Here is a 19,428-nt window from a genome sequence, read left to right on the forward strand (position 1 = left end):
AGTTCTTATTCTGTTGCTCATCTGTATTTACTTCATTATGTGACATTTTCTACTAAGCGTAACTGAATATGCTACATCACAAAGAAGTGTAGGACAGTGGAGGGGAATATACAACAGACCAATGACACCTGTGAATCCATATTAGGAGTCCAACACCAAGGCTTGTTAGGTAGTGTAGTTGTTTACTGTTCTGAATTTTTAGTTTATTCTGTAAGTTACTGCTAGAAAAAATTAAACAGCAGGAAAAACAGTATAACACTCAAATCCATGTGTTAAGTAAAGTTAGGACTTTCCGATATTGCCCCATAGAACATTTCTATTCAAGGTTTGATAGGCCACAGACTCCGAGCTAACAGAAAAAAGGTAGCTTGGCATCCATTACAGATTCTTACTGGATCTGCTATAAAGAGTTGCAAAGTTTTTCCAAGCCAGGCCGCACTTTCAGTCAGCAGCACCTTATATATTGGAATACAATGTCAAAATGAAAAACAATAAAACTTAAAAGTCCTTTTGCAGAGTCAGACCTGGCTTAAAGTGTCACATGACATTGGCTACCTGGCAACTGAAGCCCTGGTTGCCACGAGACTGATGCGCTTTTTCTACCATATGATTTGGACATGCCATTATTGCACACATGTTGGACAACTAGGACAGATCAGGAGGACAGATGGACCCAAAATGGAAGCCTTTACAATCCTAAAATATCTGTTGGGATTAACGGTTAGACCCAAAACATACAAGTCAAATTGCAAATTTATGGATTTGACCTTTCAACTAGCAACAAGACTTATAGTACTTAACTTGAAAACTGCACAGGCGCCTGCCCTGGAGGCCAGGAAAACTGAACTTTACAAGTGGATGCATGCAGAAGACACTGTAGAACTGCCTTTGAGAGACAGAGCAGGCAGGGATAGGAGTGTGGTCAACCGGGATTCTATATTATTAGAAATAAAACCTAAATCAGACAACAGGCTTCAGTGAATGTTAATGAGACTTGCTTCATACTTTTGCAGGAGTAGAATGGGCCAATTGCGCAGACTAATGGGACCTTTGGTATCTAACCTCTAGATAGATTTTCCTGTAATTCTTTAACATGTCCGGCACTGGAACAGAACAGTCTTCACCATAACATTTGAATGCATAGTGCCTCCCAACTGGTGGAGTTTTCCTTTGTCTGGACTGCATTGATGGCCCAGCAAATTCACTGTGATTTGCTTTCTTCTAGGACGTAAATGGGTTTTTACAACACAGCTCATGGTATATCCTTATATGCAATAATAAAACTGAAGCGTCTTGTCATTGGTTCTCGTGTATATGTAAAATACAAAGAAACTAAATAAAAGACATTGACTACCTGGCAGCTATGAATCTTAGTTTCACTATGCCTTAACATCGAATAATTTTCCACTTTATGGCAATTTCTTAAGCAGAACACAATCTAGTTTAAAAGACAGGCACAAACAGGCCCCTACGAATGCCCTCTCTCCACCTCCTTTAATAAGGCCAGTGAGAAGGGAAACTTCTCCAGCCTTTGCATTACATGTCTTGTTCAGTCTAAATCGATTATGTTGTATCTTGCCTTCTTTCACGTTTCTAGTCTCTGGCTGCGGACAAGAAACAATGTATGTGGAGTCTGTTTTCCCCTTATGTTACCATAATGGATGGACGTTTGTGAATTGTTCCCCACTCATATAGCTGCAAAGGAGAAGGGGTGAGCGTCACCCTGCATAATGAACCACAAGTGCTCTGTTTTTTATATAGGATATAAAGGTGTACTGAGGTCCTGAAAACCCTGGTATTTGGTCTTTCATCATGCTGCTGTAATGGCAGGAGGTGTTGTGTGGCTGGTCTTCTTTCATGGTGCTGTAAAGGAAGATGATATAAAGAGACATCTCTTCCCTCGTGTAGATTTAAAGAGTGGTTATTTTGTCCTCGCGCTCCTGTTGTGTATCTGTGCAACGTGGTAAAGTATTAAATCTGGTCTTATGTTCATGTACGGATCGAGGGAAGTTTCCCTGCCTAGAGGAACTTTTATTTACATTATATTATATTATACTGGACTATACTACATAATACTGTGTTGTTCATGCTATGTAATGTCCGCTCTGCTCACAGAAGGCTTATACTGAGGATCGTATGGAAAGTTAAGGGAAATTCTATGGCAGGGTGCAGCAGGATAAACTACTTTAATTAACGGCACTTAGATAAAAGGAGCTGGTCTTCAGCAATTTTGGAATTTCAGATTCTCCAGTATTAGGGGTGTCTTTCATAGATTCACATGCCTGAATCATTCCCCGTCGTCGGAGTGGGAGTCCCACAGTATATATAAAAGCAATAAAATGCCATAATACATATAGGAAATATCAGAAATACCTAACCAGGAAGTAAAGTAGCACCAGCTACAGTAGAAAAAAACCTTCACAATCGTGACTATCCTAGTCATTATGTCTTAGTCCAAACTGCAGCCAATCAGGCGACAGCACCCACCAGAATGTTCTCCCCAGAGGCTCAGGCTCTCAAATTTTCTACCGCAGGTCGTGTGAAGGGAGTCTCCCTGAGCTCTGCTCAGTTTTCTTCAAGATTAGTTAGTTTCTTCAAGTTTTCCAGATGTCTTCTTCTAAATCCCTGTTCAGGGCCTGTGATTCTTGTGGGAAGCAAAGGCTATTCAAAGAAGATCCCCACAAAAAATGTATATATTGCCTTTATCCTGACCATAAGGCAAAGGAGTGCAAGATCTGCCGGACCTTCCCCCCTAAGACCATCAGGGACAGAGAAGGACGACTGCTGTTGTGGCTTAACAGACTCAAGGACAAGGAGGACCCTTTGTCTGAGGTAGGAAGCATTGCCTCTGGTTCTTCAATAATTTCTACTAAGAGGAAGGCTGAAACTGAAGTTTTATCTCCTAGGGCGAAAATGACAAAGAAGGCCCAATCCTCTCTGGATTCTTCTGGGCCTAGTGATTCAAAAAAGACTCTTCCACTTGTTAGGATGGATAGTACGCCCTCTAAGAAGTCTGGGAAATCTTCAAAGTCTGTGCCTCCTCAGTTGCCACCTTTGACAATTTCAATGTCAAAAAAGGATTGTGTTTCCTCTCATGTGGCCACGTCTACCACCTGCACTATGACTTTCTCCTCACCGAAGCCAGCTCTAGTGATGTCTTCGGCCTCATCGCCTACGCTGGTTCATGTGCAGATCAGGCCTATCTCGTGGTCGACTATAGTCCCGTCGACGACGGCTAAGGTACCGTCGACGAGTTCCTCGTCTATGAATCTGATGTCGACGGTTGGCTCCCCGTCGATGAAGAAAATCTTGCAGTCGACGATGCTCTCGTCGACGAAGCCATCGTCGACGACGTTACCGTCGACGATGAAATCCACGTCGATGAAGAGTTCCTCTAAAAAGTCGTCGTCGACGAAGATAGATCAATCGACGACGATGGTACCATCGACGAGGCAAACCGTTCAGCAGCAAAAAGCAGGTTCGTCGGCGACAGAGGAGATCCCGTCGACGCCACCACTGTCAAGCTGCACTACCTTACAAGTCTGGTCAGCACAGTCATCGGGGATACTGTTACCATCACCTGCAACTACAGCTACGCTGTTAAAGAAAAGGGCTACTACTGAGGCGGTTCCTTCTACGCTAGTAGTGCCAGAGAAACTTTTGGATTCGGATGAGGAAGGATCCTATGAAGATGAAAACTTTGGAGCAGCCAGAAGTCCGTCTGACCTCCAAATTAAGATTCAAGATGATATGGAGGAAGAAATGCATGAAACAGAGCCTTTCTCGCATGAGGACAGGCCTGCTCCCGGCATGCAAATGCCTGAGGAATTATTTCGCAATCAACAGTACATGCTCAGTGACTACTATAGATGTTTCCCACCTTCAGAGTCAGGTGACTCTCAGGTATCCACGGCAAGACCTAAAATAGCGACGCCACTTTCACAGCAGGCACAGCCAGTTGTTTCTGTGACGTTGGAGGAAGGACGTCCAGCATTGTCTGCGTCGCAAGCCACAGCTCCTTAGACAGGAGATGAAGAGTACTCAGATCATGAGGAGCAAGAAGAAGGAGAATTAGATGATCAGTCAGAATCGTCGGAGTATGAGGATTACAATACAAACACGCCCTCTCCGGCAGAACCTACAACATCAGAGTCACCTCCTGTAGACATTGCCTCATTCCACAAGATCATGGATAGAGCAACAAGGAGGTTCATGATAACTATGGAGTCAAAACAAGAAGACTGTTTCTCCAGTATTAGGGGTGTCTTTCATAGATTCACATGCTTGAATATTCCCCGTCGTCGAAGTGGGAGTCCCACGGTAAATAAAATAGCAATAATGCTAATAATATATATATATATAAAAATATATAAAATATATAAAGTATTATATAGGTAGCAAAACTGAAAATGTGTACTGAAAACCTTTACAAAGGTTACTACATAGGAATGCATTAGAGAGAAAAAATTCCTTTGTAACATATCAGTGTCATTATGTTAGTCCAAACTGCAGCCAATCAGGCTCAAGCACCCTCTAGAACCTTCTCCTCAGAAGCTCAAGCCCTCAGATTTTCTACCGCACGTCGTGTGAAGGGAGTCTCCCTGAGCTCTGCTCAGTTTCTTTCAACTTATCTACTCTTCTCAGTTTTTTCAAAGATGTCAAGTAAGAAGTCTTTATTTAGACCTTGTTCCTCCTGTGGGAAATTACGTTTATTTGAGAAAGACCCACATGACAAGTGCATTTATTGCCTGTATCCTGATCACAAAGTGGTTGATTGTAGGTTATGTAGAACTTTCAATCCTAAAACCCTTAAGGACAGGGAGGGTCGCCTCCTATTATGGCTTAAGCGCCTTCAAGATAAGGACGCTGTTATTTCTGACGCAGAGAGCCTTCAGTCAGCAACTTCTTCTGTGGCTTCTAAGCGTGGCAGTGTTCAGGAGTTACCATCTCCTTTCCTGAAGAAAAGAAAGCTGGCTTTGGCTGTGGCTTCAGTTCCAACTGCTGCTTCTGTGCCTGTTGTTACTACGCCCACGAGATCTGACTCTCAGGCGTCGTTTCCAGCTTCTATTAAAGTGGTTACACTTCTCACAGCGCGGTCGTCGACGGGCTCGTCGACGACCACTCCGACGACGAGATTGGCTGCTGTGGCTTCGTCTACGACTACAGTCACGACGACATCGGCGTCGTCATCGTCGACGAGAATTTCGACGACGGCTCTCTCGTCGACGAGAGCCTCTGTCTCTTCCATTTCGTCGACGATCCCTATCATATCGTCGACGAAGAAGCCATCGTCGATGAAGAACCCATCGTCGTCGAATCCAGCGTCGACGAAGGCCTCGTCGACGAGGTTCCCGTCGACGGCAACGACGAAGCTCCCGTCGACGAAGGTACCGTCGACGAAGGTACCGTCGACGAAGGTACCGTCGACGAAGACACCGTCGACGAAGACACCGTCGACGAAGACACCGTCGACGAAGGCGTCGTCGACGAAGACACTTTCGGTGTCAAGGATGCCGCCTGCAATACAGTCACCGTCGGCGGACCAGACGACGTTTACCGCGTCGTCGACGATAGCATCATCGACGGCCCCGTCAATGAGCAAACCAGCGACAGTAGGACCTAAGCCTTCTACGTCCATGGAGGCACCTAAAGATTTACCGTCTACAGAGACGGCAACTTCCAGTTCTTCTTCCTATGCCAACATGCCTTTGGTGGCCATGGACACTTCAGTTTCTACTGTACAGTCCTCATTCAGTAATCAGGAAGATTCCGCATTCCACCTCCAAACCCCTGCTCTACAACCACCACTTCAGTTGTTCGTTTCTGACCATGAGACTGAGTCAGTTCCAGATGACACTGTATATGGGGATGCACGGAGTCCATCAGAGTTAATTATTAAATGCCAAGACACTTCTTCTGAAGAAGAAGAGGAAGAAGAAGTTGAGCAGGTAGATGAGCACGAAGATCAATGCGTGCAAATCCCTATGACGTCTATTCCAATGACACTTTTCTCTAACCTCCAACATATGTTGGACGATTATAATAGACGTTTTCCACCTACTCCTCAAGGTACTCCGGTTCATGAGTCTATTGATGTAACACCCTCACATCAACCACGACAGACTCCTCCAAGACAGTCGGCTCCGTCAGTACATTTGAGTGCTCCCCTGGCTACTAATCCACTTACTGACACTGACTCAGAGCCAGAGAAAGAGGAGGGTGAGGTGTGTCAGGACTCAGAAGGTGAACAGGATCCTCAGATGGCGGAGTTTGATGATTATCGAGTGCAAACACCTTCTCCGCAACAGGTCCCTTCTAGTGATTCACCTCCTGTGGACATTGCTAGTTTTCATAAACTTATGGACAAGGCGGCGGACCGTTTCAAGTTGACAAGGGTTCAACGTGATGAAGACTGTTTTCTGTATGATTTCAAAAATCAACCGTATAAGCAGGTGCATACAATTCCAATTATTGAATTTATTTGGAAGGAAGGGCAGAAGATTATGAAGGCTCCTAACTCCTTACCAGCCCAGATACCTAGATTGGAGAAGAAGTACAAGGCTCCATCTGGCTCACCTGCTTGTCTGCTTTCTCACCCAAAGCCAGATTCAGTTGTGACTCAAGCAGCACAACGTCGTGCACGTAATCCTACAGCGCCTGTCACTTCCCCTCCCGATAGAGAGGGACGCCGATTGGATGCAATCGGAAAGAAATTTTCATCCATGGCTTCAACTTCGGCTCGTGCTGCGAATGCTCTTGCGATTTTGGGTCGTTTCGACCGACAAATGTGGTCAGACATGTCCAGCTTTCTTGTACAACTTCCTGAGTCATCGAAAGTGGAAGCGCTCCAGGTCCTTCAAGATGGTCAAAGGGCTTCGGAGGAGATTATAGACTGTGCAGTAGATGTGGCGAACACTGCATTCCGTATCCTGGCCAGTGCGGCGGCGCTCCGACGCCAGGGATGGTTAAAGTCTACTTCTTTCAGGCAAGAGGTCCAGTCACTGATTATAGACATGCCGTATGATGGTGAATCTTTATTCGGTTCCCAAATTGATGCTTCTTTGGAAGCCATAAAAAAGGATACCGACACAGCGAAGTCGCTTGGGTCATTACAATTTAAGAAACAGCCCTTTCGTGCTGCACGGGGGCGGGGCACCTCGTCCAACTTTAACAGAGGAGGACAGTCTCAGTACCGCCAGTACAGTCAAGGAAACCAACGGTACTCGAACCCTCAATCTGCTCGCCAACAACAATCCAGACCCTATAGAGGGAAGTCCAATTATAGAGGGGCCAACAACACCAGCAAACGACAATGACTTGCCAGCTCAACAGGATGTTGGAGGTCGAATCTCGCAGTTCTACTCCCAGTGGTCTCAAATAACATCGGACCAATGGGTGTTGGACATTGTGCGCAAGGGTCACGCCTTGGAATTCACAGAGTTTCCTCCTCCATCTCCGCCTTCGGGTCCGCCACCTCCCCATCTCGAAGAACTACAACATCAAGTTCAAATATTACTAACAAAGGGAGCAGTCGAAGTGGTTCCTCTATCACAGCGGGAGAAAGGCTTCTATTCGAGGTTCTTCCTCATTCTAAAAAAGACGGGGGAGTGGCGTCCCATTATGGATTTGAGGTACCTCAACCTCTTCCTGAAACAGCAGTCCTTCCGCATGCTAACATTGTCAGAAGTCTTGCGGTTTCTCTGCAGCGGCGATTTTTTGACTACAATAGACCTGCAAGACGCCTATTTTCATGTACCAATCATTCCTCAACATCGAAAGTACTTGCGGTTCAAAGTGGGACGCAACCACTATCAATTCAAGGTCCTGCCGTTTGGCCTCAGATCAGCTCCCCGTGTGTTCACGAAGGTTCTGGCTCCGGTTATGGCTTACTTGCGTCTTCAAGGGGTCCAGATCTTTCCTTACTTGGACGATTGCCTGTTGAAATCCCAATCCGCAAGTCAGTTGCATCACGACACACGCTTGTGTCTCACCCTCTTCAATTCCCTAGGGTTGACCATCAATGTAAAGAAGTCACATTTCACTCCTCAACGAAGCAGGACATTCCTCGGAGCTGTTATAGACACGGACGTGTCAAAAGCGTTCATCTCTCCCGAACGGAGATTGAAGATCATTCATCTGGTCTCTACCATCAGAACAAGAAAGTCAGTTTCAGTGCGAATGTTGAAATCATTTCTGGGGATGGCGTCATCTTGTATCGCACTGATCCCGAATTGCAGGTTGCGTACCCGTCCAATTCAGGAGGAATTGGACCTACAATGGCGACAGGTGTCGGGGTCGTTCAACGACCAGGTGACAGTCACAGCTGGCATGAGGGACAGTCTGCTCTGGTGGGAGCGACGGACCAATCTGGACCAAGGGGTCTCTTTCCTTATCCAGACTCCAGATCTGACATTGACAACGGATGCGTCCATGGACGGATGGGGAGCCCATCTCCTGGATCTCTCCATCAAAGGAAAGTGGACGGCGACTCAGAAAACCTGGCATATCAACAGGCTGGAATTGCTGGCGATCTTCCTAGCGCTGAAGGCCTTCTTACCGGTGGTGCACGGAGAATCGGTGCTGGTTCAAACGGACAACAGCACCAGCATGCACTACATGAACAAGCAGGGAGGCACGAAATCTCAGCCCCTGTCTTGTCTTGCCCAGAAAATTTGGGAATGGGCAATTCGTCACCACATTTCCTTGACAGCGGTCCATTTGCCGGGAGCGTCAAACATACTAGCAGACTCCCTAAGCAGGTCTGCGTCATCCACTCACGAATGGGAGTTACACCAGCCGACTCTGGACCTCGTGTTCCTCCAATGGGGTCATCCCAAGATCGACCTATTTGCAACGCCAGTGAATCGAAAATGCCAGGCTTTTGCCAGTTGGCATCCACATCCGGAGTCCAGCGGCAATGCCCTACTCATGGATTGGACCGGCCTATTTGCATATGCGTTTCCACCACTCCCACTGGTACCAAGGACGTTATGGAAGATGCGCAGGCAACCTTGCCGCTTGATCTTAATCGCCCCACGTTGGCCCAGACAGGCGTGGTTTTCAGAACTCCTTCTGATGTCCCAATGCAAACCAATTCGCCTCCATCCACGTCCGGATCTTCTAACCATGGACGACGGACAAGTGTGTCATCCAGATCCGTCAACGCTTCAATTATGGGCTTGGAACCTGAATTCATGGAGTTTGCCTCTTTAAGTATACCTCAGGATTGTAGAGAAATTCTAGCGTCGGCTAGAGCTCCATCAACAATAAAAACCTATAGGCTAAAGTGGAAGCGCTTCTGTCATTGGTGCGCAGCATCCAACGTACATCCTATCAGTTCTACTCCTGAACAACTGTTACCGTTCTTCTTAAGTCTTGCTCAGTCTGGTCTTTCACATGCCACATTGAGAGTCTTTTTGGCGGCCATCTCACGCTACCGTCATGACGGCTCTACGTCTCTCTGTTCATCCAGAATCATCAGACAATTCTTTAAAGGACTTTTCAGGAAGTTCCCTCCGTTGAGGCGCCCTCCTCCAGCTTGGCACCTCAACGTGGTGTTATCACAACTTATGAAACCTCCATTTGAGCCAATTCATCGTTCAAATCTCAAATTTCTGACCTGGAAAGTGGCTTTGCTTTTAGCCTTAACTTCGTCTCGTCGAGTCAGTGACTTACACGCTTTCACCATCAAACCTCCATATTTGCAGTTCAAACCTGATGGAGTGTCTCTTCGTACCAATCCTTCTTTTCTTCCTAAAGTGCCTTCTGACTTCCATTTGAACGAGCCAGTTTTCTTAAAGACTTTTTTCCCGGATCCTAAATCCCCTGCGGAACAACGACTACATTCCTTAGACATCAAACGGTGTCTGAAATTCTACATTTCTAGGACAGCCCCTTTTCGTAAATCCAATCAGCTGTTCCTAGCATATGGACTACTGCGCAAAGGACACTCAGTGACTAAACAGACTATAACACGATGGCTCTCATCAGCCATATCGTTTTGCCATCAGCAGGCTGGCAGGCCTTTACCTACTCCAGTGAGAGCACATTCTACGAGAGCGATGGCGTCGTCCATCGCATTGTTTGCCGGAGTGCCTCTACGCCAGATTTGTCGTGCTGCGACATGGTCCAGCAGGCACACCTTTACCAGACATTATTGTTTGGATGCTGTCAACGAGGCGGACACCGCAGTGGGGCAAGCAGTGCTTCGTCATCCTTTCAAATAAGGTGAGCCTCTTTCCCTCCTCCATTCTTGAGATTGCTTTGCTTTTATGCTATATATATATTGTTCTTCTATTGTTTGGAAATAATGCAATCTCATCTCCAGGAGGTTACTGCTATCTATTCTATTCAAGCATGTGAATCTATGAAAGACACCCCTAATACTGGAGAAGAACAATTGTTACTTACCTGTAAACAGGTGGTTCTCCAGTATTGGTGTCTTTCATAGATTCACATGCGACCCACCCATCCTCCCCTCATCCTCCCCTAGAGGGTGCTTGAGCCTGATTGGCTGCAGTTTGGACTAACATAATGACACTGATATGTTACAAAGGAATTTTTTCTCTCTAATGCATTCCTATGTAGTAACCTTTGTAAAGGTTTTCAGTACACATTTTCAGTTTTGCTACCTATATAATACTTTATATATTTTATATATTTTTATATATATATATATTATTAGCATTATTGCTATTTTATTTACCGTGGGACTCCCACTTCGACGACGGGGAATATTCAAGCATGTGAATCTATGAAAGACACCAATACTGGAGAACCACCTGTTTACAGGTAAGTAACAATTGTTCTTCTTGTATGACTTCAAGTCTACGCCACAAAAACAGAGTTGGACCATTCCAATCATAGAATTCATATGGAAGGAAGGACTGAAGATCATGTCCAAGCCAAATTCTTTGCCAGCAGTGCTCCAGAGAGTGGATAAAAAATATAGGGCGCCAAATTCATCTCCAGCGTGCTTCATTGGACAAACGAAAGCAGACTCTGTGGTAGCGCAGGCAGCGCAAAAGAGGTCTTCTAACCCAACATCTCAGTTCTCTGTTTCCCCAGACAAAGACGGGAGACGTCTAGATTCCATCGGGAAAAAAAGTTTCTACAATTGCAGCTACAACTATTAGAGCCGCTAACTCTCTAGCCATATTAGGGAGATACGATAGGAAGATGTGGTCGGACATCTCGCCGTATGTGGACAAACTCCCCGAGCCAGATCGGGCTGAAGCGAAGAAGATCCTTCAGGAAGGAGAGAGCGTCTCATCGGAGATGATTGATGCTGCAGTGGACGTTGCTGCCACACGGTTTCGTCAGCTAGCGGGTGCAGCGGTTCTCAGGAGGCAAGGATGGTTGAAGGCAACATCCTTTCGGCAGGAGGTCCAAACAAGGATTATAGATATGGCATTTGATGGAGAGTATTTATTTGGAAAGCATGTTGACGAAGCTCTGGAAGCCATCAAGAAAGATACTGAGACAGCACGTTCGCTGGGCACTTTACAATACAGGAAGTCTTCCTTTCGTGGAGCAAGGGGAAGAGGGAATTTCTCTAATAGAGGAGGCTATAACCAACAGCGCTCCTATACTTCCGCCCAGGGAAACCAAAGATACCAGCCATTTCGGCAACAGACTTACGAACAGAGAAAAGGAAATTTCTCTTAGTCTAGAGGAAAATCCAACTATCGCGGAAGAGACAATAAGAAGTGAGAAACGCATCCTGCCGCCACCTTGTCCCAACCGAACCAAATTGGAGGAAAAATATCCCAAAATTACTTAAATTGGTCCAAAATTACCACAGACAAATGGGTTCTGGATGTGGTAGCCAGAGGTCACATTTTGGAATTCGTACAAACTCCTCTAAACTCCCCCCCAAGAGGACCGCCTCCAGCACATCTCAAGGAGCTGTTTGCCTAGATCAACACTATGATTCGGAAGGGAGCAATAGAAAGGGTACCTCATCATCAGAAAGGAAAAGGCTTCTACTCAAGATTTTTCCTCATTCGCAAAAAGACGGGGGAATGGCGACCCATCCTCGACCTGCGTGCCCTCAACAAATTCCTCAAAAAGCTGTCATTCAGGATGCTGACACTTCAAGAAATCCTCCAATTTCTTTCGGCAGGAGAGTATATGGCAACACTCGACCTTCAGGATGCATACTTCCACGTTCCAATTTTTCCCAGGCACCGGAAGTTTCTGAGGTTCAGAGTGGCTGGCAGGGACTTCCAGTTCAAAGTTCTTCCATTTGGACTGCGCTCAGCCCCCAGGGTGTTCACGGAGATACTGGCCCCGGTGGCAGCCCACCTTCGGTTACAGTGGATACAGATTTATCCATATCTGGACGATTGCCTTATCAAGGCCAGTTCTTTCGACATGGCAAAAACTCACATTCAAAAAACTGTCACTGATGCAAAGCCTGGGTTTCTCAGTGAACTTCGAGAAATCGCACCTAACCCCAGCAAGGAGAAAGACTTTCTTGGGAGCGACACTGGACACCAAGCTCGCCCAAGTATTTATCTCAAAGGAAGGACAGGAAAAGATACAACGATTGGCTGCAGCACTGTTGTTAAAAAGGTGCGTTTCAGTACGCATGTTCAAGTCCTTCAACGGGATGATTTCTTCCTGTAGTCTTCTCACCCCCGACTGTCGTCTTCGGATGAGGCCCTTACAATAGGAGCTCAGTCGCCAGTGGATACAGGTGTCGGGGTCCTTCGAGGATATCATACAAATAACACCTCGAATGCGAGAAGCGATTCAATGGTGGAGTCAAGGTTGCAACATACAAGTGGGCTGCTCTTTCCTCACGGAAGTGCCCAGGTTCATAGTGACAACAGACGCTTCAATGACAGGCTGGGGTGCACACCTCCAAGGCATGACGGTCAGCGGAAAATGGAACAAGATCCAAATGAGATGGCACATAAACAGGCTAGAATTGCACGCCATCTTTCTAGCCCTGAAGTCCTTTCAGGCAACCCTAGAAGGCGCCACAGTCTTGATTCGGACAGACAACACCACCTGCATGCATTATCTAAACAAGCATGGAGGCACAAAATCAGCCCGGCTGTCACAACAGGCACAAGAGATTTGGAGTTGGGCCCTGACTCACAATATCCATCTGTCAGCGGTCCATGTCCCGGGAATCGCGAATGTGTTAGCGGACTCTCTCAGCAGATCCACAGGCTGCACTCACGAGTGGGAACTACATCAACCATCTCTAGACCACATCTTTCAGACATGGGGGCATCCGGATCTGGACTTGTTTGCGATGCACCAGAATCGGAAATGCCCATACTTTGCAAGTTGGGTTCCCCACAAGGACTCGTGCGGGGATGCCCTTTCGATGAATTGGAATCAAGTGTTCGCTTACGCTTTTCCACCGATACCTCTGATCCTGAAAGTCCTCAAGAAGATGAAGAAGCAGCCATGCCGGTTGATACTGATTGCTCCACGATGGCCCCGGCAATACTGGTTCACCGAGCTACTCCTTCTCTCGGAATGCAACCCTATCCAACTTCCTCGCATTCCGGATCTTCTCTCCACCCAGGAGGGCAGGGTGTACCATCCGGACCCGAAATCGCTGAAATTGCCAGCCTGGCTCCTCAGCACATGGAATTCGCACACTTAAACATTCCACAGGATTGCCAGGAGGTACTGGCGAAAGCCAGAGCTCCATCTACGATCAAGACCTACAAATTTAAGTGGAGGCGTTTCTGTGCATGGTGCCAGTCTAATGGTCTTCATCCCATTCATGCCAAACCCGAGCAAATTCTTCCCTTCTTTTTGCACTTGGCCAGATTGGGTTTGGCGCATTCTACTCTTAAGGTCTTCCTGGCTGCCATTTCTAGATTTCGTCAAGATGGATCAAATTCTTTGTTTTCCGTGCGGATCATACAACAATTTTTCAAAGGATTGTTTCGTATGTTTCCGCCTGTGCGGAAACCTCCTCCTACATGGCATCTGAATGTCGTACTAACTCAGCTCATGCGTCACCCTTTCGAGCCGATCCATAAGGTAGACCTGAAATTTTTAACATGGAAAGTGTCATTGTTACTCGCTTTAACATCTGCTAGAAGGGTTAGCGATATTCAGGCATTTACATCTAGATCACCATTCATCCAATTCACCACGGATTCGGTAGTACTACGTACTAATTCAACGTACATGCCAAAAGTGCCTCTGGATTTTCATCTGAATGAGCCGGTTGTCCTCAAGACATTCTTTCCAACCCCACAGTCTCCGGCTGAACGAGCACTGCATTCGTTGGATATTAGAAGATGTCTTAAGTTTTACCTATCAAGAACCTCTGCCATCCGCAAGACAGACCAACTGTTCGTGGCTTATGGCCGGCAGTGCCAGGGCTGTGCAGTTTCAAAACAGACCATTGCCAGATGGGTCTCCTCTACAGTTGGACTTTGTCATCAGCAGGCCGGTAGACCCTTACAGGCCTTGCCAAGAGCACATTCTACAAGGGCGGTTAGCTCTTCCACTGCCCTTTTTGCTGGTGTGCCTCTTCGACAGATCTGCAGAGCTGCGACATGGTCTAGCAGACACACCTTTACTAGACACTACTGTCTAGATTCAGCAGACGACGCAGATGCTTCGGTTGGAAGAGCAGTGCTGCGCAATCTTTTCAAATAAGGTGAGCCTCTGTTTCCACCACCTCCTCCTCTATGCTCTTTAGACGTTATTCAGATGTTGATGATTATTGTTATTCATTTATACTGTATATATATGGGAGAGACAGGTCCTCAGTGGCGAGTACTCTGATATCTGCAGGGATCATATTGTTCGGTGGTACAGATACATCGATGATGTTTGTATGATCTGGAAGGGGACCACTGAACAAGCGACAGAATTTATCTCGAAGTTAAACGTCAATAACTATAACTTGTCCTTTACATCTGACATCAGCCACACACATGCCACCTTTTTAGATGTTGCAATTGACATCAACAATGGAGAAATCCAAACATCTTTGTTCAGGAAACCCACGGCAGGCAATACAGTGCTGCATGCCCAGAGCCACCATCCTCCACACCTGATCCGCAGCATTCCCTACGGGGAAATGCTGAGGATTAGGAGGGCCTGCAGCACTGATGCTCAAAACCAAATAGCGCAGGAAGCCAGCAGGCAGAGATTCTTGGCTCGGGGTTATGATGATAAAGTGGTGTTAGCGGCAATTAGGAAAGCTAATGCCATATCCCGACAAGAAGCCCTAGAACACAGGGGGTCGCATAATTCTATCAAGACCCAAACACAACAGCCTGTGAGACTTATTTGGTCTTTTAGCAACCAGCATGGTGCCTTACGCAAAATTATCAATAAGTATTGGGGCCTGGTCAAATGTGATCCAATTATAGGCAATAAGTTGCCCGCAAAACCGGCAATAACTTATAGAAAAGCCTTTTCATTGCAGGACGCATTGGTAAAATCCAGCCCTGAACTTATCACTAGGCAGGACTGGTTGGCGGGCAGTAGAGGCTTCAGGAAGTGTGCCTCATGTAAGGCCTGCATTCAGGGTGTGAACAAGACAGAGTATACCATTCCCTTCTCAGAATCCCCATGTAAGATCAGGAAGAAACTCACTTGTAAAAGTGAATTTTCTGTATATGTTTTGGAATGCCCGTGTGGCCTACGGTACGTGGGCAGTTCCAAGTTACAGGTACATAAAAGGGTCTTACAACACCTACGGGCCATAAAGACTAACGACCCAGTTTACCCGGTGGCCAGGCACTTCAGGGAGAAACACAACAGCAACAGTGAGCTCCTGAAGTACTATGTGATAGACTCTATTTCACCTATGAGGAGGGGTGGCAACAGAGAAGCAGCATTGAGAAAATTAGAAACGAGATACATCCTCATGCTGGATAGCAAGTCCCCAAATGGCCTGAATGCATCAGAGGACTTTTATACCTGTCTATAGATCAATCAGTGGTTTCTCCATTTAAGCATGTTCCATCAGGGCGAGACGTTAGGCCAATTTTAAAGGACCTCATATTATGGTTATGTAATGTATTTCCAGCTTGGCCATGGGGTTCTTTTTTACCTAATCCTTGCTCGTTTGTCCAAATAACATACCCAGTGATCCTATCTTTCTGTTAGACAGATCTGATTATAATCAATTTTACATCATGGTCAGATTTATAATCAGTTGGAAAGGTCTGTCTTCGGATTTTAATCACAATTCACTTTGCACTTCATTTGTATATTTTGGTAATGCAACCAATGTAGTGCTTCGTTGGGTTATGTTCGCCTTTTTACAAGACCAAAAGAAAATGTTTGATAATGTTTCTTGTGTATAATAGTATTTCAATAATATGGAATTGCGCCACATAGCAATACATGTATAACGAATATGAGTTTTCACAAACCAAATAGGATTTATCCAAATGCTCTAGTATACAATATAAGTAGACAACATCGGTTAAATGCGTGGTGTATGATTGGATTATGGTTTACTATATTGGCATTTTGGTTGGTGATTCTATTGACACAAATACCCTTCACGGATTTATCCGGACATTGTTCAAATTCATGTGTTTATGGAATAATATACACTGGATCAATGGGTCTTTATTGGGATTTATCCCGCTATTGGCGAACTGACCTTCACGTTTATAATGAACTAAATGGTATTTTCTTTATTTTATGTCATTACATATGACACGGAGTATTTTTACCATGTCTATTGCACTACAGCACTTTACTCTGTTTTGATTGGTTACCAATGAGCACTTTTGCACTTTATATTCGGCCATACCCTTGTGTAACACCATGTGATCAAGGCCTGTGAGAGGCGGAAACGTTATGCTGCCGTGTTGCTGAATAAAACGAACAACTCACGGAATAATTGGGTCTGCTGTTTTCTTGTGGTAGCGTGACTACAGACTGCTCCAAGTGCTGAGTGCCTTGCTGAAAACCCGTGGTGGAGATATATTATATATATATATATATATATATATATATATTTGATACTCTGACGTCTACGAGCGTTATGCTAGGAGTACTGCTTACTATTCTGATTCAGGCATGTGAATCTATGAAAGACACCCCTAATACTGGAGAAGAACAATAGTTACTTACCTGTAAACAGGTGGTTCTCCAGTATTGGTGTATTTCATAGATTCACATGCAACCCGCCCGCTTCCCCCCAGAGGCTCACTCAGGCATTATGGGGTTTCACTCCTGTACGAGAAAATCTGAGAGCCTGAGCCTCTGGGGAGAACATTCTGGTGGGTGCTGTCGCCTGATTGGCTGCAGTTTGGACTAAGACATAATGACTAGGATAGTCACGATTGTGAAGGTTTTTTCTACTGTAGCTGGTGCTACTTTACTTCCTGGTTAGGTATTTCTGATATGTGCTATATGTATTATGGCATTTTATTGCTTTTATATATACTGTGGGACTCCCACTCCGACGACGGGGAATGATTCAGGCATGTGAATCTATGAAAGACACCAATACTGGAGAACCACCTGTTTACAGGTAAGTAACTATTGTTCATATTCAACAGTTTTTGCTCACAGAAGGCTTATACTGAGGATCGTATGGAAAGTTAAGGGAAATTCTATGGCAGGGTGCAGCAGGATAAACTACTTTAATTAACGGCACTTAGATAAAAGGAGCTGGTCTTCAGCAATTTTGGAATTTCAGAATATTCAACAGTTTTTGACTCAGTACCAAGCATTAGACTTTTCGATCAAAAATTCCTTTTCTGCTTTCAAAACTGCAGCACTCTCTTAACTTTTATGTTTGGTAAATACTCTAAATGCAGTTTCACAGCGAGTGAATAAATGAATGACTGACACTGGAGTAATAGGACTTGGGTACTGGGGCTTAAAGAATAATTGTCAGAAGGCCTCTCTGTTCTGCATCTAAAGTGGATTTGTAAGCTTTCAAACATATCATCCCCAGTTACAGTAGTCATCTCATGAGAGCACGAAGTTGGGGGAAGGTTTTACTCCATTGTTTTGCCCGGGTTTCTCTGTGTTCTTCCCTGTCAACTTGGATACATGGCTGGGGAGGAAGAAAAAGCTGCCCTTTCTAGTGGCTCCTGATTCTCATTAGGTCTATCCAGGTCTCGGTTACTCTGCCCTTTACAAGTGCAGCTGAGTTTTCGATAACTATTTGAAAAAGAACATCTGCAATATACGAGTCTGTGGCTATGTGGCAGTAACAGCTCAACTCTCGTGTAAACTTGTATCAATTATAATAGTACTCTACTGTCATATTTGTCTCAGTAGAAGAGTAAAACCAAATAAATGACTTGTGGTAATGAATGTTGAACTGCCCATGGTAAGTTGTCAGATTCATCGTGACCAAGACTGTTTGCTCAAAACTTTGAATTTCATACAAAAAGGTTTTTGGTTTCTACATTTGTAGTGTCGTTTCTGACATTTGAAAGGTACAACTGTGTTAGAGTTATGCTGCCGAGTCCTCGAGGTGTGCATACATTCCACATGTAAAAGGTGTTGAAGATGGACACTGGGTGCAAGTCCTGGCAAAGAACCCTGCAATAAAACAGTTTGTGGAGTCCTGTTTAACTGCAAGTTCTAATATAGAGGTAATCAAAATTGCTGTCCTGCATACTCAGTACCTATTTAGAATACCAATTTATGCAAAAACTAAGGTATGAAGCCCCATTTTGAAAGCAGCAAACATTTATTTTTCTAGCTATGGACCTGAATAAGTGATGGGCAGCAGGGTATGGGGGGGTGGGTGGGGGGGACAGTGGGATAAAAGAATGTAGCACAATTTATACACCATTTGACCCACGCCCTCAACCTCTAAGTCACAAGTTGTTTCACCCAACCCATAATCGATTAGTCTCTAGTCTGTCTTCCATCGACACTTACCAAACCAGACATGATCAGGTGACTAGCGAGAACCACCCCAAGTGGCCAGAGGCGCCGCTTCTCACAGGCATCAAAAAATACCACACCCCAGAAAGTGTGGAGGAACACGACTGCCATCGTCAGGAATGCTGGAAAGAGAAAAAGTGTAGGACACAGGTTACTATCACAAATAAAACCAGAAGATTCATAGCAGAATAAAGTTTCAGTTTCTGCTTTTGGAATATATGTAAAGATCCCATATACCAAAAGGTTATGAGAGGAAGGCAAAGCTGCTGCTTAATTGTCAGGAGGCTAAGCAAGCGTGCGTTAAAAGTATACAGAATGGTCATTCCTATGTGCATTTCACTAGTCCCCTTTTATGCTATATATTCAGAGGAAGGCGAGAAATTAAAAAGAAGCTGAATAATTTCATTCCACTTTCTTGAGCTACCTGCTGATCTTGGAGGTGAAGCTGTATTTGGTATATTCAGTTTCACTTCAAAAGGAACCCCTGACCACCAGGTGAACCTCAGGAGAGACAATGCAATGAACTTGAAAAGGGCACCTTTAATATTCAACTCGAACTAGAGT

At 45.2% G+C, this 19,428-nt stretch overlaps 1 protein-coding gene across 1 annotated transcript in view; it reads right to left on the bottom strand.

Annotated features, from left to right (window-relative positions):
• APH1A (aph-1A gamma-secretase subunit) overlaps positions 1–19,428 on the bottom strand; it is a 103,634-nt gene that overhangs the window by 29,790 nt on the left and 54,416 nt on the right. Inside the window, exon 5 of the mRNA XM_086947606.1 lies at positions 18,859–18,986. Within this exon, the coding sequence (XP_086803732.1) occupies positions 18,859–18,986 (128 nt within the window). The remainder of the gene's footprint in view (positions 1–18,858; positions 18,987–19,428) is intronic.

The sequence above is a fragment of the Lissotriton vulgaris genome, chromosome 12 (genome assembly GCF_964263255.1).
Source record: "Lissotriton vulgaris chromosome 12, aLisVul1.2, whole genome shotgun sequence".
NCBI classification, from domain to species: domain Eukaryota; kingdom Metazoa; phylum Chordata; class Amphibia; order Caudata; family Salamandridae; genus Lissotriton; species Lissotriton vulgaris.